The 25,076-nt window shown below is 39.5% G+C and overlaps 1 protein-coding gene across 3 annotated transcripts in view; it reads left to right on the top strand.

The window, feature by feature from the left end:
• TOX (thymocyte selection associated high mobility group box) overlaps positions 1-25,076 on the top strand; it is a 306,419-nt gene that overhangs the window by 157,439 nt on the left and 123,904 nt on the right. For 2 of the 3 annotated variants that reach the window (XM_019421273.2, XM_019421275.2), the window contains exons 2-3: positions 1,074-1,139; positions 20,369-20,611. In XM_019421273.2, coding sequence (XP_019276818.1) covers positions 1,074-1,139; positions 20,369-20,611 — 309 coding nt within the window. The remainder of the gene's footprint in view (positions 1-1,073; positions 1,140-20,368; positions 20,612-25,076) is intronic. The other variant, XM_019421274.2, reaches the window with a different exon arrangement.

Raw genomic sequence — 25,076 nt, 5'->3', positions numbered from 1 at the left:
TCCATCAATACCATTATTCTGTCTTCACAAGTAATTTTTCAGATTAAGACTTGAAAAGTTCCCATGTCTGAAATTAGTCTGGCAAGGAAAGTGTATTCAGAGTCAGCTCTTTGAAGCTGGCTGTATTAGCCCACTTGATTATTTCCTAGGGGAAATTCTTCTTCTAACTAAAAAAAGGAATGCTTTGCCCATTTATCAAATGACTGAAGATAGCTGGGGATTAAGTCTGAATGGAATGATTACTGCTTTCGAAAACCCAAATAATGAAAAGTATGTTGTTGTTATGTCACTGTTGCCTGAACCGTTCGATGGTCCTGCAGTTGTACTACCCCATGAATTTCCCCCTCCCTTCTTATTCCTACCTCGTAAATTTGTGTATGAATTTCTATGCCTTCGTAATACTTACATGAAGCCTCTATCTCTGCAGGACTTTAGAGAGGAATGTTTGAACCATGGAGCTTGTCTATGTTCACGGTGACTCACGGTCGTTATCATTCTCAGCCATGGCTGTGGTGCCACGTGCTCTTTGTAAATATTATAAAGTTAAAAATGTTCATCATCAGGCGATTGGGATGAAACGAGTTTGGGTCTATTCTGAAAACTCTGCCCTTTTTCGCTTTTGAGAGCTAGACTCAGAACGCACTGAGCTGTGCCTCGGTGTACTTCCCATTATGCTTCTCTCCCAGAAATCAGGCCGTTCGTTTAATACTTCATCACGACCGAACTGCAGTACGCAGACATGGTATGCAAAATGAGCCATTTTTGTTTTAAAACAGATTGCAGATGAAAGGAAACCATTCATTTCTTGCTTGCTTGCTGTAATTACTAGAGCGCTAATTACTCCAAATCACTGACATCCAGGGTCAGGAAGGATGACAACAGAAACATCAAAGAAAAGACGTGTCTCACTGGCGATGACAGATTTTCCGTATTCCCAACCACACTGTTGTTTTTTGTTGTTTTTTTTTTTTTTTTTATGGCTACTGTTTTCCAGTTTGATGGTGAAAACAACAACAACAACAAACATGCACACAGTCAAGATTGCTGAATGTTTACTATTGTTTCATTCGCAGTTTGACGGTGAGAACATGTATATGAGCATGACAGAGCCGAGCCAGGACTATGTGCCAGCCAGCCAGGTGGGTTAATTAATCTTCTCTGCCTTGTTTCAAATTGTAATTAAACAAATTCAAAGAGTTGCATTGCAAATGAGTAGCGCTATCAGTAACTGCCGCAATCAGGAATAATCATAATTTATAAACAAAGCATTTAAGCCTTGTTTCCAGTTAATGAGATAGAGCTGATAAAACACGGGAGTTGGCATTTGTTGAAAGATACTACCTTGTTTCCTCTCCAGAATGGCAAGCAGCTGTTTTGCCAGCATGATCTTTCCTAAACAGTTGTTTTACCTTTAGGAAATAAAGTCTTTACAGGTGCAGGTTATTTGTGCTTCTGACGATAGACGAGTTAATCATTATAAGCTGCACATGTCACGAATAGCTTTCATTATCAACTGTTGGGGCAGTTGTCAATACAGGGCTACCTTTCCAACCAAAATCACATGGCCCGTGAGCACTGTATGGCGGCCTTCAGAATCTACCAGGTCGGGTAGCTTTTTTTTTGCCCAAATGCACGATGTGATTGAAATCTTTCAAGAGTGCGTTTGTAGCCATTTCACTAGGAATGGTTGACAAGGTATTTAACCGTGAAAAGTGACGACAGAAGTCCAATGAAAACGTAAACGGTTACATTTATCAAAGTAAATTCTGGGCTCTTTATTTTTAGACACTTAAAGACCAGGCCCTTTAATCCAGTGAGGACATTTAAAGCCAAATTATAACTGCCCCAAAGTGCGGGCATAACATAATGTGTAATAACAGTGCAAACGAAAATAAATGAATCAATGAAAACAAGGGAGAATCATAGGAGCATTTTGTAGACTTGAACTTTTTTTTTTTCCTGGAAGAGCAGCAAAAACCATGGCAGTTTGAAGTTTCATGTATCAGTAACTGTGGTGTAAACCCTAGCACGGGAGTTTTCAATGCCTGCAAAGCTGTCCAAAGGGATTTGATAACGGGGATGGGTGGGGGAAACAGAGAACAAAAATAAAACTTGGATTTTTCTTCATGCTGCTTGTCAGTGAATTAATCTAATGTATATGTGAGGGGTGCACTTCGTGAAGCTTTGAAATTTCTTCGAGCACAAAATGTCTCGTGCTTAACTCAAAACAGAGGCAAGCCTGCCTCTCCATGAACTTTGCATTTAGAAGTCATTATGATCACTGCCTTCTCTGGCAGACATTCTGGAAACTACACTATACTGTTCAGACGAGAAGGTCATCCCTGAGTTCAAAGATCCGGACTCCATTTCCTTCCATTCAACTGAGTTGATCACTTTCAGGATACCTTTGGTAGGCTGAGCGTTGCATTTAGAATTCTTACTTCACAGAATCCATTCAGCTAAGTAGCCTCCGAGATCCATAGGTAGTTCTGAATAGGACTGTTTGATTAAAAAATGAAAAATGTTACTATTAATTTTCTTCTAACCATCAATCCCCAAACTGTACTGACAAGTTTAGTATTACGATTAGATTAAAGTAACCCAGTATCATCTCTTTGGTGCCTTCAGGGTTTTGAAGTGTAAGGGCTAATTGAATTTGTTTGAAACAGTAGAAACACAAACCCAATAAATGATTGCTGCTATAAAGCAACTGCTCCATTTCAGAGAATCATTATGTCTGTCTTAAAGACTTTTGGATAAAGGATTGGAAATCCAAAGCATATACATCATAACAACTTGGCTCCTTAGATTTTTAAATTCAAGTACGATGGATACTATTAAGCCCTGACTAAAATCAAACAACCAACATTAATTATTTCTTTTAATATTCCAATCAGGAGTTACTAAGAATGTTTTAAATACCAGTGAGAACATACATATATACATATATACATACATACATACCAGTGATAATTTATGAAAGAGTAAAGAGCCCCAAATACTTTTTGCGCTTTGTAAAAATATGGCAGGTTTGTGTGCCCGAAGCAAACTATTTTTTAATAATGTAGCACATATAAAAATGTTTCCAGAGTGTGCTCTTTTAAAAATTAGACTAATGCAAGATAATACGTACTCTAGGGGGGAATAAACTTTGCAAATTACATAAGTTGAATGGCCTTAGCTAAATTTTACGCTTAACGTTCCTTTTGTTTACTGTAATATAGTGTGTCCAAAAATTCATTACCTGGTATTCTTTTAGGGAAGTTTCATCAATTTATCCCTTTTGGCAACCATAAATAGGATTTTAGTCATCTTACAGGGGAAAAAAAATAGTTTTATTCCTTTTCCTACATAACATCAAACATCTGCATAGTTTAGTAATCCAAGATAACTTGCCTCGTAGCATTACTCAACAATTATAATTCCTGTTCAATTTTCAAATCAGTACATGCTTTGGGACTTACCGACTAAGTTGCTAAGTAGCAACATATGGTATACTACTGCTCCTGTGATGTTGCTGGGAGCAAATAGCATAATTCTAAACTTGAAATGATTTTTATAGAAAGCCAATGCTGGAATGGCTCCAGAAATGGAAGTACACTGTAAAAATTAATGATATTCTTTTAGACAGTCCCAAAGGGCTCTTTGGTACTATCTACTACATGCATTCTATACCTCTGAAGCTAGTGTATACAGATCCTTAAAATTTTTTGCATATCATTCTGTAATTGATAGGCAGCTTTTAAATTGTGTACTACCTTATAATAAGCCTGACAACTATGCAATAAAAACCCATGACATTTCCACTTCTCCCTAGCTCCATTCTTGGAATATGGACTATTTTCTCCTCTAATAGCTAGCTATGAGTGTGCTGGCCACTCAGTACTTTAATTTAAATACCACTTAACCTTTTTTTTTTTTTTTTTTTTTTTTTTTTTTACCTTTGAGTGCATAGAATTTGAAGCATGTGATGCAAGACTTCTTTGTGTGTTTCTAGGCCCCGGCTAAGGGCAGACCATGTTGCTTGTTATCTCATGAGCTTGCAGATCTCCTCCCAAGTAGTTTGTGAGAAAATGGGAGCATGTTAAAGAAAGGAAAGCCAGATGTGAAGCGTGGACAACAGTCCTTCATAAATTCACTTCTTTCTCATTTTTAACTCGTCATGTCTGATTGACCAATATGGCGGAGTAGAGAACAGCAAGGCAGGGGGGATCTGGCTTCCCACCTTAGCTCTAACTCTTCCCTGGAATCTTCCAAACCCACTCAACTCTGACTCACATGCCCTGAGGCCCCTTTCCCTGAAAAACTCAAGCCCCTGTCTCCAGCCCCTAGAATTATGGTGCCTTCAGTAGCTCCTTATATGTGATTCTACTCAAGATATAAGTGTTCATTTCAAGTAAATACATCAGAGGAAACAGAAGAGGAATCTGGTTCTCTTGATTTAAACTTTCTATGTCACCAAGGTTGTTTGTGTTTATTTTTTTTCTTTGAATCCAATCTTTTTTTATTTATTTGTGTTTCATTTTGAATATGTGCCATTACTTTGTCTCCTTCTTTCTTTCTCTATGGCAGTTTCCAGAATATCATTTTCCGTGGCTACCTGTTCATTCTAAGCTTCCCACTCACACTGGCGACCTTTTCCCCAGTTCTCTGGATGCAGAAACATTCTCATGCATGCCTCTGTTGGGGTACTCTGTGAAAAAGTTTGAGAAGGACTGATCTTTTTTATGCAAGAAATAATCACTTGATGGGGGAATCACAAGGTTTTTATGGTGTCAGGTCATAGAGAAGCTTAATGCTCAAGACAGTTACTTGACTGAACCATATTTTCAATAAATCACTTCCTCCTTGACCTTGGCTTTTACTCTGCTAAACCCTTTCCTTCTGTGTGGTTTCCGTCCTTACTTCCTTGCTTGCTTTATTCCTTCTCTCCTCCTTTTCCTCCTTTCTTCTTCTTTTTTTTTTTTTTTAATTTTTTTAGTGTTTATTTTTGAGAGAGAGAAAGAGAGAGAGAGAGAGAGAACGAACAGGGGAGGGGCAGAGAGAGAGGGAGACACAGAATCCGAAGCAGGCTCCAGGCTGTGAGCTGTCAGCCCAGAGCCCGACGCAGGGCTCGAACCCACAAACACATGACCCAAGCCAAAGTCGGATGCTTAACTGACTGAGCCACCCAGACACCCCACTTGTTTCTTCTTCTTACTCTCTCTCCTTCCTTCCTCCTTATTTCCATGAATACCTATCCTTTAAACTTGAACCAATTTTTATGGTTAATTCTGAGCATCACAGTAAGCCTGAAGTATTAAATGTCCTGACCTGAGATCTGATTTTGGATTATTTTCAGTTTGTGCAGGTTTCCCTTTGCTTCTTTTCTTTTCCCCCACAGAAATCCTGTCTCTTACCTGGTTCCTCAAATCTCAAGATGAAAAAACACAATAATCGGGGCACATGGGTGGCTCAGTGGGTTAAGCATCTGACTCTTGATTTCAGCTCAGGTCATGATCTCATGGTTCGTGAGTTTGAGTCCTGCATCAGGGTCTGTGCTGACAGGGCGGAGCCTGTTTGGGATTCTCTGTCTCCCTCTCTCTCTGCTCTCCCCCGCTCATCCTCTCTCTCTCTCAGAAATAAACAAACATTTAAAAATAGGATGATAAAATAGATGCAATATTATTTTTTCCTAGAATCTTAAAACTGAGCATTTAACGCATTCCATATCACGTATTTTGAATATAAAAGTTGAAGGGCGTCTAGATATTAAGGGCAGCCCGCTCGTGTGAGTTTCAGGTTTGATTTCTAACTCCACTTGGCTCCTGTTCCTGACTGCAGCTCAGACTCAACATAGTAATTCATCAAATCAACATTCATCACCTCCAACCTACTCCCTCACCCCTCAAGCTTTCTTATTTCCTATATTGTCTATAGTCGTGAGAGGGAGCACCACTCTACACAGTCACCAAGACACCAAGAGCGTCTCCCTTATGACTCAACCCTGAGTGAATCTCAGATAGGGTTGATTCTACTTTTGAACCTGTCTCTTCTTTCCTTCTACGTAATTACTGCCTGAGACCCGGGCTTCAGAGTTTCTCATTAACTTCTCCCACGTCACCTCACTTCCACCTTTCCATTTCTCCTCTTCCTGTTGCCGTGTCTCTTCCCTCTTCCACGCCTCTCTAGTGGGTAGCCGGAGTCGTCGATGTACATGTTTGTCCCTCTGTGGCCTGTAGCGAACTTGTAGAATTGGTACCCACTTCCTCGTCTTGCCCACATGATTGCAAGCTCTTGAAAACAGGGCTCACCCTGGTTTCTCCCTGTATCTCCTGTGCCTGGAGTGTCTGACATCAGAAGTACTGTTTGTTAAAAGATGAGTCGGTGATTAAAATATTTTGCGTCCATTTTAAAAAAATCATATGAGCTCTTTGAGTCTTCTACTTGCGGTGACTTTTCAGTGCTGCACTGAAGCCGCTTAGCAATTCTGGCCCTGCTCATTTCGTTCCAGTAGCTTCTCTGCATCCGGGCGCCATTGCCTCGACACATCAACAAAAGGCACCAGCACTCCCGACTCTGCAGCGAATCACTTCAAGTACAGGACTCAAAGAATTAATGTGATAACAAACTAGATCATAATAGGCAGTTTTTCCTACAATAATATTGTGTTCCTCTTTTTCATAAGCAATCCAATGGCCATGGAACCAATAGGATTCTCCAAGTTCTTTTTGTACATTAGTTTCTTAAATCTACTGTTAGAATTACAATGTTTTGAGACCTGCAAACATATTAAAAACAATATATTTTTAATTACATGTTTTCTAATGAGAAAATTCTCTAGGTTAGAGTAGAAATGAGGTATGGAAAAAAAGGGCCTAGAAAGCATAATATTTTAAGGAGCATTTTTGAAACACACACACACACACACACACACACACACACACACACACACACATACCTCCCTTGACTATGGGCCATAAAATTTCCGTGATTGTGACATAAATTTCAACTATAAATTAGACCAATTACTTCTAGATTGGTTCCTTTTGGCAGAAATTTCAGGAATAAAGTCAACTTGACTTTTTGACCGTTGACCCAATAAAATGGCAAAGCTGCCATGCTTTGAGTAATCTAGTTAGTCCAACAAAGTCTGGCATCTTAACAAGCCCAAACTAGTTACTCAAACCAGTCTTCAGTGTAACATTCAAATGATTACTCTGCGCAGTCCCGGAGGTATTCATTACAGACAAAATTGCTCTTGTTGCCTTGCATACAAGCTGAGTTTTCAATGGGAAATGAAAGGAAGCCTGGAAAAATAGGCCACCTAATTAAGTTAAACTACTCTAGCATTTGGCTTGACATCTTCATTACTCAAAATTAAAAAGATGCTTCACTTGAGCACACAAGTTACTATTGTTTATGTTGTTTTCTTCCTAAATTGGCTTCTTACATGGAAGTCTGTTTTTCAGAATTATATCTTGAAATAGCTTGCATATTTCTTACAGTTTATAAAAATGTCTTAATAGCTGTATGGATTCTGAACACGGGCGCCATACAAATATCTATCTTGGGGCTCTTGATGGCCAAACACACATCAGTCTTTCTGCATATTTTCTTGATCATTTCCATATTGGTATGACTGAAATTTAGATGATTTTTTTAGCCACCCAGTCTTTATTATTATTATTATTATTATTATTATTATTAGTGGGGTATTGACTCTGTTAGCTGTAAATGATCAGTTACATGAGAAATATGATTCCTAAAAAAAAAAAAAAAACTTTAAGGAGACCATAAGATTTAAACTGAGATTCATTTGTCCAGTAGAAGTGTTTTATAGCAACCTCTCTAGCAGAGCTATTTTGGGAAATTTTCAAACATAAACACATGTAGAGCACATCTACTGATTGCCAGTTCCCACTCATTGACACTAATGAGGCAGCTGACAGGTTAAATGTTGTGTGTCATATACATTTCCAAGCTGTGGGATTTGTGGATATAAGACTCATTTTTTATTTCACAGAATGAATGTTTGTTGCTGAGTATGCTTGTGAATTTTATGATAATTGTTTAATAGTATGTTTTTTTAAGGCATTAGGGAAATGCATTTCAGTGACAAAAACTCTGAATGTATCTGAGTGGAATAGCGTTGGTGGTAAGAACAGATTCTCAAAAAAACATTGAGCTTTGTTTGGAGGATGGTGTGCTCAATGGTCCTCTGTTAAGTGACAGACACCAAGGCATTTTGGCGCAGGGAAGGGTGCTATGTCTCCAGGACACTGCCTGACCAGTTCTACAGGTGCACTTGGTACGTTTTGAACGTAGCCCATCTACGTTCAAAATTGTATTTTGTGGATTTGCTCTCTAGCATGTGAACGATTATGAAAAGCTCGATGATCCTTCCTGTGAAGTTTTGCAGTGTAGAACTTGCTAGATTTTTCGTCTGGCACGTATTACAGTAAACCTGTCACTAAAGAATGTCTACAAAATAGGTATGGTATTTCAAGTTAAGAATAGTAACATGTTGAATGATGTCATCTGTCTATGCCAACTCCATTTTCCAAGGCACTTAAAGATTGTTCGAAACAAACACTAACATTTAATCGCACCAGTACATCAGATAGAAACGATTTTGCCCATTTTTAGCGTCAGAACACTGAGGCTTGGAAGAGCTGAGGTTTCTGCCACCCACCCGTATCTCTCCTGAGACCTCCTTCTTCATATCCTCATCTGCCACCTAAACACCTTTAAAAAGTGTCAAGTTTCCCTTTGTAGTTTCAGTTCCTCGGTTTTGGAACAGACTTAGCTAGACTTCCCAGAAACACAGGTTTCAGTTTAATCTTTATGTCTATCCGTATTTTTTTTTTTTCTCTCTCTCTCCTGTGGTTTTTTTTTTTTTTTTTTCTGATCTATGTTATTTCACAGTTTGGATATAAAAACGTATAACTATAGCCCTAGTGGTTTGAAATTAATTGGTGCCTGTCTTGGAAAATATTCTCCATACATTCCTTGCTGCTTATACGTTATAATTGTTCCTGTCTCAAGCAGAGTCAAGCAAATGACATCTTAGTGCCACCATTGTATTATTCAGATGGAAGAGCCCGCTCTGCAACTCACAAGGACTCTCACGGTCATTGTTTAGGCCAAACATTATCGACTTCTTGTATGTAGTCTTCCCGGTATGCACCTGGGGGGTCTCCTTGCATTTCAGAAGGCCCTCCTTCAAGAAGGGCTAAACCTACTGTCAGTTGCAATTTTCTGAAGGCACGAAGCGGAGTGGCCTTGGACGAATGGGGTTCAGGGCAGATAATAGGATTGCAGGGGTGGGGCAGGGCTGGCCGCCCCAGACACAAGTTGGCCTCAGGGAAGCCTGAACTCCTGGACACTGTGACTACTGAGCTGTTTATTTCTTTTGCTCTGACTTCAGTGAAACGTCTTGCTTGTCAAGATGATGGTAAGTTGTAGTGGGAAGCTTCTGCTTGACGAGAAGTTTAGGTTAGCGCCCCCCGACCCCCACGGTAATGAATGAATTAGATTCATAATAATAATAAAAGCTGTCAGTTGGCAGTCCCCTGTGTCTGGCAAGGAACTCAGCAAAAGCTTTGCATACATTATCTCATTTAATCCTTATAACAGTTCAGTGAGGATGACAGAGGTACAGTGCTTGGCCAAACAGCAAAAAGCTAGTAAGTATCAGAGCTAAGATTCTGGGCTAGGAAAGCCTCATGCCCCAGCCAAATTCCATCCTCGCTCAGCTAGCCTTTGTTTTATTGTAGAACGTCAAGGTCGGATGTTGACAGACTAACCTCAGCCACCTCGTTAGTACTGAGAGAACTGCTCAGTTCTGTTACACGTGTGAGAATATTCTGAAAAATATTAGGGTGGACCCAATGAACTTGCCAATTTCCATCGTTTACCTACAAAAGCAGCAATTTCATAATCTAATTTCAGTTTCGTGTCTCCTACTCGTTCAAACACCTATAAAAGCTGTACAAAGGTGAGGTGCTTTTGAGGTCTCTGTTTCTTTTATTTATTTATCCAGGGCGACGATTCCTCCCTTCCCTTCTTTTCCAGCCTTATCCACCCCTTTCTCACCACTTCTGTCCTGTTTCCTCTGTCTTCTCACAGCTCTTCTTGTCCAGGGCTGGTACACTTGTCCCGCCCTTCACACTTTTCCTTTCTTCCTCTGGGCGGTAAATAAAGTATGAGGCTTCCCACAGAAGACCCTTCCGGCTACTCTTCCCCAGGGATCCCACTTCTGGGTCACTAAACTGAGGAAATTGTCTCCAGTTGTTCAACTTTTTTGTTTCGTCCATGTCCCTGTCTTCAGCTCCACTTGTGTAAGCTTGTTTTCTAGCAGAGACTGGAGGACGTAAGATGATCCTCAAATATCTAAGGATCTACTTAGAGTTGCTTCCTGGTAAAAGATCCAAAGGGTAGGAATTGCCTCTGAGAGGCTGGTGGGTAGAAACAGGAACCCCCCTTTCCTGGCTCCCCTTGATTGAGGGAGGAGACAAACCAAGAGCACAGACCATCTGTGTAGTTTTCCTCCTCTGCTGATCTGGCTTCTTTGTGAAGAATGTGATTTTACATCCCCAACACTTACTGATTTCCACGCAACAGGCAAAAATGAGAAGAGTGGCCGTAAACACATACACCATGTATTGTTAAGTGTACGTATGAAATATGTACATATAAAAATAGGCCAGCACTCAGTGCTCAATTCCACGCTGGCTGCCGGCATGTGACTGAGCAAATAGAACTTGACCAAAAATCAATTTAACACAGGTTGTTTTTTTTTTTTAAAAAGAAAATTTATCAAAGCTTAAAGGCTGTATGTGGTGTTACATGGTATATTAAAAGCCAGTGCATTTTATTCAGTTATTACATGTAAAAAAAATAAATCTGTAACGATGCTATCACTGTCCTGTCTACCCACCTCGTTCTCTAAGTCCAAGCAAATCATTTCACCTCTTTGCACATCGTTTTCCTTAACTGCAGAGGGGAGGCATAATCTCCAGGGTTTTCTCTGGGATTCCATTTGAGCATAAATATAGAACTCTAGAACAATACCCGAAGGGGGAAAAAATGCATAAGGTTATTCATCACAATGTGGCTCATAACAGAAAAATCAGAAACCCTAAATATTTGGTAATAGGGAACCAATAGGATAAATTATGGAACATGCACACGATGATATAATGTGCAGCCATTTAAACAATAATGTAAATGATATTTATTGGCATGGAAACTCATTCATGACTCGTTTTCAGTGATCAGATTAAATTATGTGATGGAATAATAAAATAATATAAATAATAATGTAGCAAACAATTTATTGATTGCTCATAGGAGCCAGTATATTACTCAAATTATTTATATTATCTCATTCATCTCATTTAATGATGATTACCCTTAACGAATTGAATACAAATGTCATCCCTATTTTACAGATTTGGAAACTGAGGCTTAGAAAAATTCAGTCCCTACACCTACTAAGAGGTCAGCTGAGATTTTCATATCGTGTTTCTACCTTCAAAATCAGAGCTCTATGATCTGACTTAAAAACCCAAAACGAAATAGCAAATATGGAGTATATACAAAATCTTGAAAGACATACATTTTTTTTTAAATGTGCATTTATTTTTGAGAGAGAGACAGAGTGCGAGTAGGGGAGGGGCAGAGAGAGAGGGAGACACAGAATCTGAAGCAGGATCCAGGCTCTGAGCTGTCAGCACAGAGCCCGGCATGGGGCCCGAACTCACGAACCACGAGATCATGACCTGAGCCGAAGTCGGACCCTTAACTGATTGAATCACCCAGGCACCCCAAAAGACACACATGTTTTAATAGTGGGTTTTTTTTTTTTTTCTGAGTGGATGGACTAACTGATTTCTTTCCATAGGTATATATTTTTCTGGTTAACATGGATTATTTATAAAATAAAGCAAAAAAAAAATGTTGAACTGAATCTCAGAATGTATGCACTCAATGTGAGAATTCAAAACATCTGAAAAACTAAAAAAAGTATAGCTGCGTTTGTACATAAAATTGTGTGCTCAACAGTGAAATTTCAATGTTTTAATTACCCTCTTAAACGCTCAGTACAGAATGACAACTTGTTACCAGAAGAACATCCTTGGGCCCCTATTAGGGTTTCAGAAGTGACTCCTGCTCCTTAATCTGTTCTTCCTAATCATTCCTGTGTGCATTGTGGCTTATGGGGAGTGGGGGGGTGGGGGGGGGTAGTACGTTATTTATTTCCCAGAAGCTTGTTTTTTGTGTGTTTTGGGGACAATTGCTTTGTTTTGTTTTGTTTTTTTAACCAAAGGGGAGGCCCATATGACAACAGCCCACAACACTGGTTTTAAAGTATCCCCTAGAGGGGCGCCTGGGTGGCTCAGTCGGTTGAGCGTCCGACTTCAGCTCAGGTCACGATCTCACGGTTCGTGAGTTCGAGCCCCGCGTCGGGCTCTGGGCTGACGGCTCAGAGCCTGGAGCCTGCTTCCGATTCTGTGTCTCCCTCTCTCTCTGCCCCTCCCCCATTCATGCTCTGTCTCTCTCTGTCTCAAAAATAAATAAACATTAAAAAAAAAAATTAAAGTATCCCCTAGAAATGTAACTCGGAGACTCACGTAGGCCCCCAAACGGTACTGAGAGGAAATAAATGTTCCCCATTTCAGTATCATTAATAAAGTGTGGCAGGAGAAATGCCTATATGTAAATGCTAAGAACTTTTCTGGAAGTCTGTGGAGAAGTGGCCTCAGCACCAGCCCTGATTCACAGAAGAGTGTTGGACTACATTGCCCTCCCCATCCCCGATCTGAATGTGCTTGGCTCACTGCCCCAGGACCCCTGAATCCTCAAAGCTTCAGCCTATTCATGGAATCAAAGCTCACCCAGTCCTGGCCCTAAGAGCCAATGAGAGCCATTCACTGGGGCGGCCTCAGGTCAACCTCAAGTTTTCTGGTCTCATTCAGGCTTTACACACTGGGTTTTCAGTTATGAAAAAACATAATCCAATAAAAACCAGTCCCAGTAGAGGACTGACTTGGGCTCAGGACCCCCAAGTTTGTTTCGGTCAGTAGGGCCGATCTTGCCCTTGAAGTTTTCTAAGAGTTGAAGACGTGACCTTGCTGTCGAATCTCCCTGCCGCATTGTTCAGACTCGCTCATTTGTTGGTTTTGTGATCCTCCCGCGATCACGTAGTGCGTTTCTGCACAAGTGTCTGGTATCCAGGCCTTGTTTTTTGTTTTTTTTTCCCTGATATCCAGGGTAAATCTGCTTGTTCCAATCCCTTCCTCATCCCAGCTTCAAGTAGTTCTACTTCCGTTTACACTTGATTCCAACACACTCTTTATTGGGAGCCTAAGTTTTTAAATATTTTCTGACTCACCTCCCTCATAACAAACTGCATCTCAGAGTTCTCTGTATCTCAAATCCCACTCTGGAGGATGCCTGACACATAGTAGGTACACAACAAATGCTCTGAGGTGCTTGTGGCCTTTTGCTTATTAGCACAGGTCACAAAGATTAATGAGCATAAATAAAATAAATTTTGTACTTTTTACCAAAAAAAAAAAAAATTGCACTTTGATAACTGTTGCTTGAAAAATTAGCACATTGTGTGTTTTTAAATGAAGATGATTTATTGCTATTGTCTAACATGTGAGGAAAGACAAAAAAATTGTTTGCAGGATCATTGGCTTGAGCACATCAATGGCACTGTTGGACAATTCTTGCTGAGTGTTAAGATGATTTATGTAACAGACCGAAGCTTTCCACAGTAATACATTATAGTCTCAAGCTATCAGCCCTTGTTCCTGCAGAGACAAAAGAATCTGAAAAATACCTACTTTTGAAGGTCTTCTCAAAAGAAATTGGAGCTAATGTTGATGCTGTTTAAACTCTTTCGAGAGAAATCACCATTACATGTAATGTCTTAACTTCTGAAAACACACACAGGAAGTTTATCATTTTTCTTTTTTAAAAAACTCATTTTTCTAATAAACTCTTCAGTTTACTCTCCTTTGCATTTAGTTCTTTGAATCATGCAACGAGAATTTTCAATAAAGGATGAAACATATTTAAACATTGGTATTTTTCTATCCTGAAATTTCTGGAATTATGTTACAGATTAAAAATTAAGGCGTTCCATAGATGTGTGATGGCAGTGCTATTTATTTATCTTTCAAATAAAGATCTATATGAGAAACATATTTTACAATGTTATAACCATAGCCATATTTTTAGTATATGCATGATTGCATGAAGCCATCACATAATTTAAAGGTATGTACAAGATGATATCTTTTGAATTCTTCTGAGTTATGGGTCTTCTTGTCACCAAAGATTGAGTGCTCTGTATAATGATTGCAATGTGTGGACAGAGACTCACAAAGACAAGACCCCTCTGGTAGGGAAACCAGGTTTTAAAAAGAGAAGAAAAGGCAAAGTCCAGAAGAGAGTTCCCATTATTTGTTCCTGGTCAGCATATATGAACACTCTACCTAGATGGTATGAAAACATGAATTCTCTGTAGTCAAAAGAAAAATCCTAATTAACATCCCACTTCCAGATGCAGTCATGTAGGATAAGAATAAAAAACAAGAACAGGCTGTAGCAAAAGGCAATGTGGATTGCAGAAGGAGAAAATGTAAACAGGATACCCGGGTCATGGAATATGTTAAGCAATATGATTAAAAAGGAATGCGAGTATGTAATTAAACAGACAGGGGGAATGAGATCTTCCAGAAACCAGGTGAGAAATTTCCTTTCCCTTGTCACTAAAATAGGGGTCCTGGGAGGGTTCAACAGGGGCAGGGGTAATGGCTTTAGCCAAATGGCTAAAAAAGCGTCCAAACAGGTCAAATGAAAAGAGATTGGAAGGATCCTCTGTTACTTTCCTGTGACCCAGTCTCTTGGTTCAAGTCTCAAAAACAAGCCGTCTGATTAGCAGTTTTACCTCCTTGCCAAGAATCTCCCGGTGAAGACAGCCTTTCCATAACACAAGGCAGTATGTTAGCAAGGATGGCTTTTGTTGCAAATTTAGACACAGAAATTGTGGTTCCCGAGTTCATTGGCCTTTTCCCCGGGTCAATAGGAGTGGAACTGTCAGGAAGCCATCAGTCCGGGCTGCGGGTCTGCCTGCGCAGTTCCCCGAAAGAGCAGAGTTGTGGCCCTCTGCAGGGATAAGTAGGTGTCCTGCGAGCTTTTCAGCAGCCCTCACCTGCTCACTGGTTCCCACTATCATTTTATTCTTTAATTTCAAAAATGCAATTTCATTCCATTAAGATAAAGGCAAGACTTTCTCTCAGCTACTTAGGAGGAGCACTGGAATGAACGCATTACGTATGAATGGCGCTATAGTTTGTTTCAGTGTGAGTTCTGTTCAATGGCAAATACACCGAAATTCCTTTATAATGATGTCTAAACCCTCTCCTATACTGTCTGTCGTTGTTTGTTTTCTTGGACATGACCCATTCCACGACATGTATAGACCCACTTAATGATAGCTGTAGCTATGCTAAAGCTGCCATTTATCAAGAACATTCTGTGTGGCAGACATAGATTAGTAGGCTTTTTACCTACCTTATGTTTTCACTTTCAATGCTCAACAGAACCCCATGAAGCAGGTTTTGAAACAGGCTCACAAAGAGGAAGAAATCAGCCCGAGAACCCACACTAAGAAATGCTTCAGAGAACCTAGATGCAGTTCCTGTCTTCTGGACTCCAGAGCCTCAGGTCCTTCCAGCACGTTCTTGGCTGTTCTTATCAGTCACTGAAGGAATCATTATGAGTACTCTCAACTGACCCCCAAATCTATAATTTTTAATAATTTTATAATTTTTAATTATATATTTTTATAATTTTATAAATATAACATATTTGTAATATAATTTTATAATTTTTAATACTACTTTAATGTTTCCAACGGTCCCTTTGTGGCCTTGAAAAGTTCATACGTATTTTGGAATTAGCCAAGCCTTGTGTTAGTACAGCCCGCTTCAAGCCACATTCCATGACTCTTGGCTTCTGTTCCCTGGTCACACAGTAGAGCTGTCCTATGGCACATCTCAGCACCAGCGACATGATGAGATCTCCTGTGTCTAGGACCAGTGAGTAGCTTCAGATCAGAGAGAATCTGGTTAAGTAGCAATAATATAACTTTGAGTTCTTGGAATCATTTAGATCGTATAGATTGGCTGTTATTTAGAGCAAATCACTTTGCATACTTCTTTGTTTCCAATTTACCTTTCGTGAACCTGGTGAAGAGGCAAGATAAAATTAAAAATATTGGCTTGAATTTTGTGCCACTATCCCTGAATAATTTCTCCATGTGTATGGATGGTCACCATTGACTTTTATCATTCCCCGTGGAGAAGGCAAGCTGTATGACTCAGTCTGCTGTTAAGATTCTGATCTCTAGTAGACTAGAAGGGGTAACAGGCACTGTGAACAGTGATAAGGAATACGATGCCACCTTGAAAGTCCATACCTGTTCTCCAGAATTCTACTCTCGAATCAAGCCCTGTGGGATCCTCAGAGGACCTGGGGTTGACTCCTTGGTGGTCTCTAATTCAGGCTTAGAAAACACAAAACAAAACATAGTCCTGTTTCTCATGAAATATGTAAGGGCCTTAGAAAGGATTCTTGGTCCCAAGGCAACTGGAGAATGAAAAATACTTGAAACTCATGGCCTTTCTGAGACTTGAAGGAAGGAAATAAGCCCAAGTCAGAAGGGCCCTAAGTCAGTAGACAAGTGTAATAGGTCCACTGTATCACCCAAGGATGACCTCAACAGAAGACTTTTGGGACTACCCATCCTCTGCTTTCATCACAGTGTCCCTGTTCCTTTGCTCAGAATACCTTCTCGTCGGCTCTATACTTACCTGTATAATTAAGCCCTTGCTGCTGCCCAGGCATGGGGCATCAGACCTGCTGTTCCCAAGGGATCCTGATGTGGAGCTGAGGCTTCCATGGGGTCCTTAACTGATGTTCTACCTGTAGGAGGGACTAGGTTTCAGCAACTTCTGAGAATCCAGGAGCCCCAAACCCACCCTCAAAAGTCCTCTGGGACCTCTGTGTCACTACAGAAGGGCGAGTGCAAGCCATTTCAGGACAGATCAGCAGGCCACACTACCTTGCGCCAGCCTTTCTCGAGCTACTGAAGCCTTCATGTCTCTAGCAGGATAGTTTTGTCTTCCTGACATGCTGAGAGATTAACCTTACATACTGTGTCCTCAGCTGACCAGTGCAAAGTCTGGGGAATACAGGGTATTTATTCAAACCCTTGGAATAAAAGTGATATATTCCCAAATTTCTTGCCTTTAAAAGGTCACCTTAGCTTTCATTCGGTCATTTATGCATTCATTCAGTGATTCATTTGTTAATTCATTCAATACACATTGAATACTGACTCTAACCAGGCAGCCTCAGGGGGAATAAGGAAAATACTGAACCATATCCTCTTGTAATACATTCCTCCAAAAACTGTGATTTTTCTCTAATATATAACTTACTATTGTTAAGTCAGACTTACTCCTATTAAGTTTTTGGAAATTAAAATAAAGATGTCATGTCGTAGAAATCAATGTTGAGGAATTAGCTAATTCATTTCCACATTAAAAAAAATAATTAGTAATTAGCCTGGCATTGAGGTTTTTGTAAGTTCTGTGACATTCTGACGTTTATACAATTATTATGATACTTCTCTATGGCATCAATTACACTGTAATAGGCCCCTGGCAAATAACCATATCGTGACTTCTAATGTAAAGAACAGGAACTACCGGGTAACCTTATGCTGTTAAAATCCCTGATCCACGTAACTACCCGTTACCATTTAGGTTGTGGAATCCGTGGTTTTGGTACATAAGTGCATGGATTAAATAACATTAATGTGTAATTACTTGAAAATAAACAAGGTAGCTTTGTTAAATTGCAGTACAATTGTTATCGCTGAATGTAAAGTGATACCAATTAAACCTTCCTTTAAAACACCACAAATTAAGATTTAACTACTGGAGAAATGCATGTAAAGCTATGGTATGCCATGGATAGAATATCCCTGAGTACTTTCTGAGGTTTAATAGCATTTATAAAATTAAAAACATCTTTTCCCTTTATCCCTGGCATTAACTGTATGTTACTTAGTGAAGTTTCAAACAGACACCATTTAATTCTTAAAAGATAAGCATCAACAAGTTCAGCCTTTGAAGTGTTGACGCAAAGACAAATTATGATTTCTTGTGTTCACATAGAGTAAATATTTTAGTGGGATAGGCATTAACATGGAATTTCGGATGAGGAAAGACCTGATACCGAAGCTAATGTTAATTCTTAAATTATGAAATTTCGTTGATCAAAAACCATTGGGTGTTGGCAACTTGGTATCATTCAGCCTCATAAAATAGTAGCAGTCAAACTGCTTCTATGTCACAGCGTATATCCATCCCTCATATAGTGTGAGCTGTTTACCAGCTGAGTCAAAGTTACTTAAATTCTGAGCCTCAGTTTTCTCTTCAGGAACACAGGATAACGTAGCTACACACAGGACTGTCATTGAGGATTAAGTGAGGACGACATAGTCAAAGGACCCAGTACAGCGCTTTTTACAAAACCAGCATTAATAAAAGTGCTTCCTCTCCCACTTCCCCGCTTCAAATCTTTTGTGCTTCTTCTTAAATCAATACTTGTCCCGGGAACTGTTGGTTTAGATCCATAGACTCAAGCTCTAAAATACATCAAGCAAATGAGAATTTAATCAAACTTACAATTTTGACACTGAGCCCTAATGGGCTTTTCAGACAAGAGATCTAAACTATAAACAGGAAGCGCTGGTAACTGATGTTGGAACTTTCAGAGCTGGTGATTTCTTAGCAGAACTTGAGATATCCAAGAAAACTTATCTGCAAAGATGAGTCAAAGCTTGCCTTCACCTACCCCTAGTTTCTAACCCGCACGTGCCTCTACGTGACCAGGTCTGAATTCCAGATGTTTCCAGTAGCGCTTCATTTCATCGTGCCTTCTGACAGCACCTAAACAAATATATTAAAACTTGTACAACATTTAGCAAGTGCAACTCGAAGATTTTCTTTCTGTTAGACAAATAGACGCCATCTGGAAAAAATAACCCCAGGCGCTTGGACGCAGGAGCATGAAGCTCATTGGCTGAACACCCAATGAATACCTTACATTACTTTCTTTGGCTCCTACCCTCTGCCTGCTCATTGCAAATCTTGCACACTTCAGCAGGGTCTGTGCTGTTAGACAAGAAAGTCCTGTTACTCGTGTACTCAAACACTATGAAGACATGCCTAATTTGAAAGATAAGCTTGCAAGAATGAACCGGACCCAGATCGTTTCCTTTTTATTGTAACACCTGCTGCATAAAGGACTAGTAGATATCACTCTGCCTTGATATTAATTGGAAACAATATTTTATTGTTCAGTCCCCCCTCATATTTTCAATGTTTACCGCATTCCGTTTCAAACGGGAGTGTCCTCGTATAATCTTTCCTTCCTTTCTCTTTCCTTTCCCTCCCTTTCTCTTTTCTCTAAAGCTGCTTTCCAAAGGGAAAAGCCCCACATATGTTGTTATTTGTCTTACTGATTGACTTTTATTCCTAAATTCATATTATAACAATGTTAGTGTGATTTTGCCTTTCAAATTAGCTGAAAGGAAACTGAATGACTGTAATATTAGTTATCAGCTTTTAGAGGAAAGCCAAATAGATGGGAATTGTCAGAAATCAAGAGAACAATCTTCACTTTATTTTGATGGTATAATCTTCGTGGGAAAAAAAATAGCTTTCAAAGCCTTTTTTTCCCCATATCAAACTTTCTCTGCAACCACACTTAGGCGACATGCTTAACTTACTTGTTTGCTAATTATTTTTCTTTTGCCCGTTGTAAACATGCCGCTTTTCAAAACTCTAAAGTGATTTCCCCAGAACTTCTGGAATTCATTTTATGACGTCTCATGACCTGAGCAGTGGGGGGTCCTATGAAACATGTTTGATTACACATTAATTTTATAAATTGCCTTCCTTCCCCCCAATTCCCATGAAAAAGGTATTCAGTTAGATTAAAACTCTGGAAAATTTCAATGGGACCTTTGAAATCAATGTTTCAGTTCAGTTTCTCGGAAAAATAAAACTGCCTGATGGAAGTACTCTTTCTACAAGAAGTGCATATGCCTTTGAGGCATTTTTGTTTTCCATGAATAATAGTGAAATGACAGCAGGGTAATCTGCGTGTTTGAAATGTCTTGGCCAAATCCAGGATGCTGCTTGTAATAAGATCTGAGGGCTCATGTGTATTTGTTCGTGGTGATGAAGAAGATGGGAGTGATAATTTGCAATGATGTCGTTTGTCTTTTCAGTCTTACCCTGGTCCAAGTCTGGAAAGTGAAGACTTCAACATTCCACCAATCACCCCTCCCTCCCTCCCTGACCACTCACTGGTGCACGTGAATGAGGTCGAACCTGGTTATCACTCTCTGTGTCACCCAATGAACCATAATGGCCTGCTACCATTTCATCCACAAAACATGGACCTACCTGAAATCACCGTCTCCAATTTGCTGGGACAGGATGGAGCACTGCTTACTAACTCCATTTCTGTGGTAAGAATCTGCTTACCAATTTGTGGCGGGGGGTGTGGTGGGGGGGTGGGGGCGGGGAGTGAGGGACGTAGTGAGGGTAAGCTCGACTCTAACGCAAGAATCTTTAAATTGGAGTAACACAGGGTTCTGAAACTAAGCATAAGTTTTTAGCTACGGAGAATGTTCTCCATAGATTCCTAAAGCCATTTTCCATTTTATATTTAATTCAGGGGAAAAAAAATCAATGAATTACATGTTTGATCACTTATATTTATAAGCCAAACTTCTAAATACTATTTGACACTGAATGCCCTGTCATAAAGTTGACAGACTTCTCATCACAAGGCAGATCCTCACATCTTCTGACCAGGGACTTCTTTTAAACTGGATTTCATTTTATGGAAAGCAAGAAAACAATTTTCCTTTTTTATTTTGGAGGTACAATTCTAGTGATTAAAATTTATCTCCCTCAAAGTGTTTCAATCTGTTGGCCCCATTGGCCCTATGAATCTTCAAATGTTCTGTAGTTCTCAAAGTTAGTAGGAATGTGTCTCCCCCAGAAAACGAGCAAAAAGTACATTTCCAGCTTCTACCCAGAAGTCCAGGGATCTGGATTTTTAACAGGCAGCCCATGTTTGAGAAACACTAGCTTATCACAAAATCGTTCCTTCTGATTTTTACGTGATCTTAAACCTTAATAATTTCTCTGTCTATATCTCGAGTAGTGAAAAATATTTTCAGTGGTATATGGCCAAGGACAGAGCTCTTTACCATGTCCTCAAACTCTCCCTGAGGTTAACATTGACTTTTAATTAGCACTCTTTGGTTTCCGTTGTTCAATCACTTAACAGTACAAGTAACTCAATTGTCATTTGGGTAAGTCACTGAACAGTGCTGTCATGTTCACAATGAATAAATTGATGAATTTGCTCATATCATATTGTTTCTGATAGGCAGCATTCTTATTATCACTTATCTAAATCATTTGGGGATGTAGCTTTAACTTGAGTGGCTTCGCAAGGTTTTTCTGTTAATCACGAATGTGAAGGGCAGGGGTTGGCAGGCCGTGGGGGTGGGGGAAGAGTCAAAAGAAACCGTGCAGTAGTTTTTGGAGAATGAATCCCAGAGCCTAATGCCATGATAGTGTCTAGATTCTTCTAAGAACTGGCAGCTAGCCCAGTGGCCAAGAGAGGGGAACTCATTCACAGCCGTAATAGTGGCAGAAAACTGCTATCCTCCATTTTTTAGATTATCTGTTACCTTATAGATTTGTCCTATGAGTACGAGTATTAACTCTGGCTTGATGAAATATAAAATGGATTTTTAAACAAATGTGCTAAATTTGTAAATCTGAATAATGTACTTCGAAGTGGTCACCTTGAAAAGTCTCATGTCTGGTCCACTTTGGGGTGAGGCCTTCAGACCCAGTTCATGAGTCAGTCAAGTGTCCCAGGGGTTGCTTTTCTAGGCATCAGCTATTCATTAAGAAGGAGAAGAAGAATGCATACAGTATCTACAGTACCCGGTCAGTCCTCGGAGTTTTCTCAGGGTGGATGGAGTGGGGCCATAGAAGGGGTGATGAGACGTAATTTAAGTCTCAAAACCCTTTTTCCTTTATATCATTTGCCTTCTTAGCATTCCTAGGACTGCCTCAATATACCATTCACTCATTAAGAGATGCTTCTTCGGTATATATGTGCATACATAGGTTGTATATAACATACGTACATACGTGTGTATATTCTCAGTATATATGTGTCGAGGATTTCTCCAGAGTGGCCATAATGGCAATCACACTATCCTTACATGGCATGCTCAGAACTGGACCTGATCACAGCATGAAATACACCACTTTCCAGGCCCTTCTTCCACTGTGCTTTTGTCTTACTCTATCAGGAACCTCACCTCATCCAAATTTCTTTATGCTTTCTTCACCCAACACAATGTCAAAAACAGGACTTTAGGTATTTTCCCTTCAAAGTGGTATTTCCTTTGGAACTTTTAGCACTGAAGAAAGCAGAGGGGCCCTGTTGGCCTAACCTAAGGTTAGATAAAGCTCTAACGTGCCATTCCAGTTCTTGGCAGGGTGCATCTAGCAGTATCTTTCATAGAATGGTGAGCCTTCCTGATACCTCCCAGACCACATTCCGAGCTGAACATCCACTTTGCCTATTCTCAGTACTGGCCCTACCATTCTATGCTGTTACATAAAATGCTGCTCCAACAAATAATCCAAAACTTGGTGAGGCTTTGGATGGGCTTTAGCACTGTCCGATAGAACTTTCTGTGATGATGGCTTTTCTGTTATTCATACTGTCCAATAGCAGTGTTCATTGGCCAGTAGGCACTTTAAATGTGGCTGAGTGACTGAAGAACTAATTTTTATTTTATTACATTTGAATTATTTTACATTTAAGGTAGCCACACGTTCCTATTGGCTACTCTATTGGATAGCTTAGGTCTAGTTAATGTTGATTCTAACATCAAATCTATATTAAACCCATTTTTAAGCCAATGTGGTCTTGGAGAAAGTAGCTTTGGAAATTAAATTTGCTGTATGAATCATCTTTCAAGAGTTGGATCTTTGGCTGGAGTCCAGGAGCCAGAGTCTGATATAGTCTATAGTTGCAGTAGAAATCTAATAAAGTTGGAAGGGCCGACTTTATAGGAGTCTACTAATTCCTCTGAGAAACAAGGAGCCTCTTCAATACTTATTTTGAGCTAACATGTGTCTAGAATGCCATTCATCAGCATGTACATTTTAAATGCTTACCATGATCTAAATGTTTCAAAGTGCTCAAATGATCGATATGTTTTAAGCTGGAAGATTTGGCCAAAGACTTCAAAAACCAAGCAAAGGACCATGGGCTTGATATGATGGATTCATAAAAAACATTGGCTGCTTTCACTCAGGGTGAGAGCAATATGAAAACGGTATCATGGGAAAATCCTTCTGGCGTCTTCCTGGATGGATAGCGGTGGTAAGAAACGAGTTGTGCAAAGTCCATGGAGCCTGTTGTCATAACTCAGGCAGGAGATGTTGAGGAGATATAGAGGGCGGTGACAGTGAGAACAGAAAGATGGGCTACTAAACTGTTCTCACATCATTCCCAAGTACAAACAGATCTGAAAATGAACAAGCCTTCATATAGCCACATTTTATGTTTAAAAAGCTCTCAGGGGTTATTTTCTTTGAAAGGAACTTTAGGACTTACAGAATATTTTCTTCATATTTCTTTGTAAAAACAAACAAACAAAACTCTTTGTAAAACAAACAAACAAACAAACAAATTAAAAATCTTCCCTAAAAATTTTGCTCATGCCTAATGTGATCTCCAAATTGAACAACCGAACTATTGGTCAGTTTGCCAATCGTTGAAATATACTTATGAATAGTGTACAATTCAGGTCATCAATACTCATATCGACAAGGCAGTAATGACTACAGAAATCAAGATGGAAAAGCTGCCCACCTAGAAATTGCAGCGTTCTTTCCCAGCCCTTCTGCCAAGGTCACCTTCAATAATAAAAGCTAACACCTGTAGATTCTAAATAATAAACTTGTTGTGATTCTTAATATCCTGTGAGTAAGGGCCACCCTAGGCAGACTTATGTATGGGTTCAACTGTCTCCAACTGCATTCTCCAAAAGCTTTACAGAATTATTAAAGCTGAGCTTTTGTTTTTAGCGTGGTGCTCACATCTTGGTGTTAGTATCTTCACATGACAGAAGTTTAGAATTTGAATGACTCACAGGGGTAGAAATATTTTAGTTCTCACTGAAGCATTATATAGATTATAGAGATTGTAATGTTTAATCTAATGCATTATTATGTCATATGTTATCTTTCGTATCAGTTGTTATATATAATATGTCTTTCCTGAGATTTCATTTTAAAGATAAATTTTCTAGTATCTGCTTGTTCTTATCCCCAGTGGCAACATAAGTGATACAATTTGACTGAATTTAAGCATTTCCTACAAATGTCTAATGTATTAGACGTAAAAAAATTTAGTCTATAATTAGAAATCAATGTCTGAATGAGTATTATTATCCCAATTTCACAATTGGAAAATGGAAGTTTGGAGTGGTTAAGTGACTTGCTCAGTGGCTCAAGCCACTAAATATGCCAGCTTTCTTATCTAAAAAACAAGGAGAAGGGCGCCTGAGTGGCTCAGTCAGTTAAGAGTCCAACTCTTGACCTAGGTTCAGGTCATGATCTTGCAGTTTGTGAGTTCAAGCCCCGCATCGGGCTCTGCACTGTGGCAGAGCCTGCTTGGGATTCTGTCTCTCCTTCTCTCTGCCCCTCCCGCACTTGTGTTCTCTCTTTATCTCTCTCCCAAAATAAATTTAAAAACTTAAAAAAAAAAATAAGGATAAAAATAGCCCTTACCTCATGGGGTTAAATGAACACTGAAGAATCGCTTAGACCAGTTGTTGGCACATAGGAAGCATTATATAAGTTTGTTAAATAAAATGGGAAAAG

This window comes from Panthera pardus, unplaced genomic scaffold, assembly GCF_024362965.1.
Source record: "Panthera pardus isolate Hobbes unplaced genomic scaffold, ASM2436296v1 HiC_scaffold_7, whole genome shotgun sequence".
In the NCBI taxonomy this organism is placed as follows: Eukaryota; Metazoa; Chordata; class Mammalia; order Carnivora; family Felidae; genus Panthera; species Panthera pardus.
The sequence above is the reverse complement of the archived record's forward strand: the minus strand, read 5'-3'. Positions and strand labels throughout refer to the sequence as shown.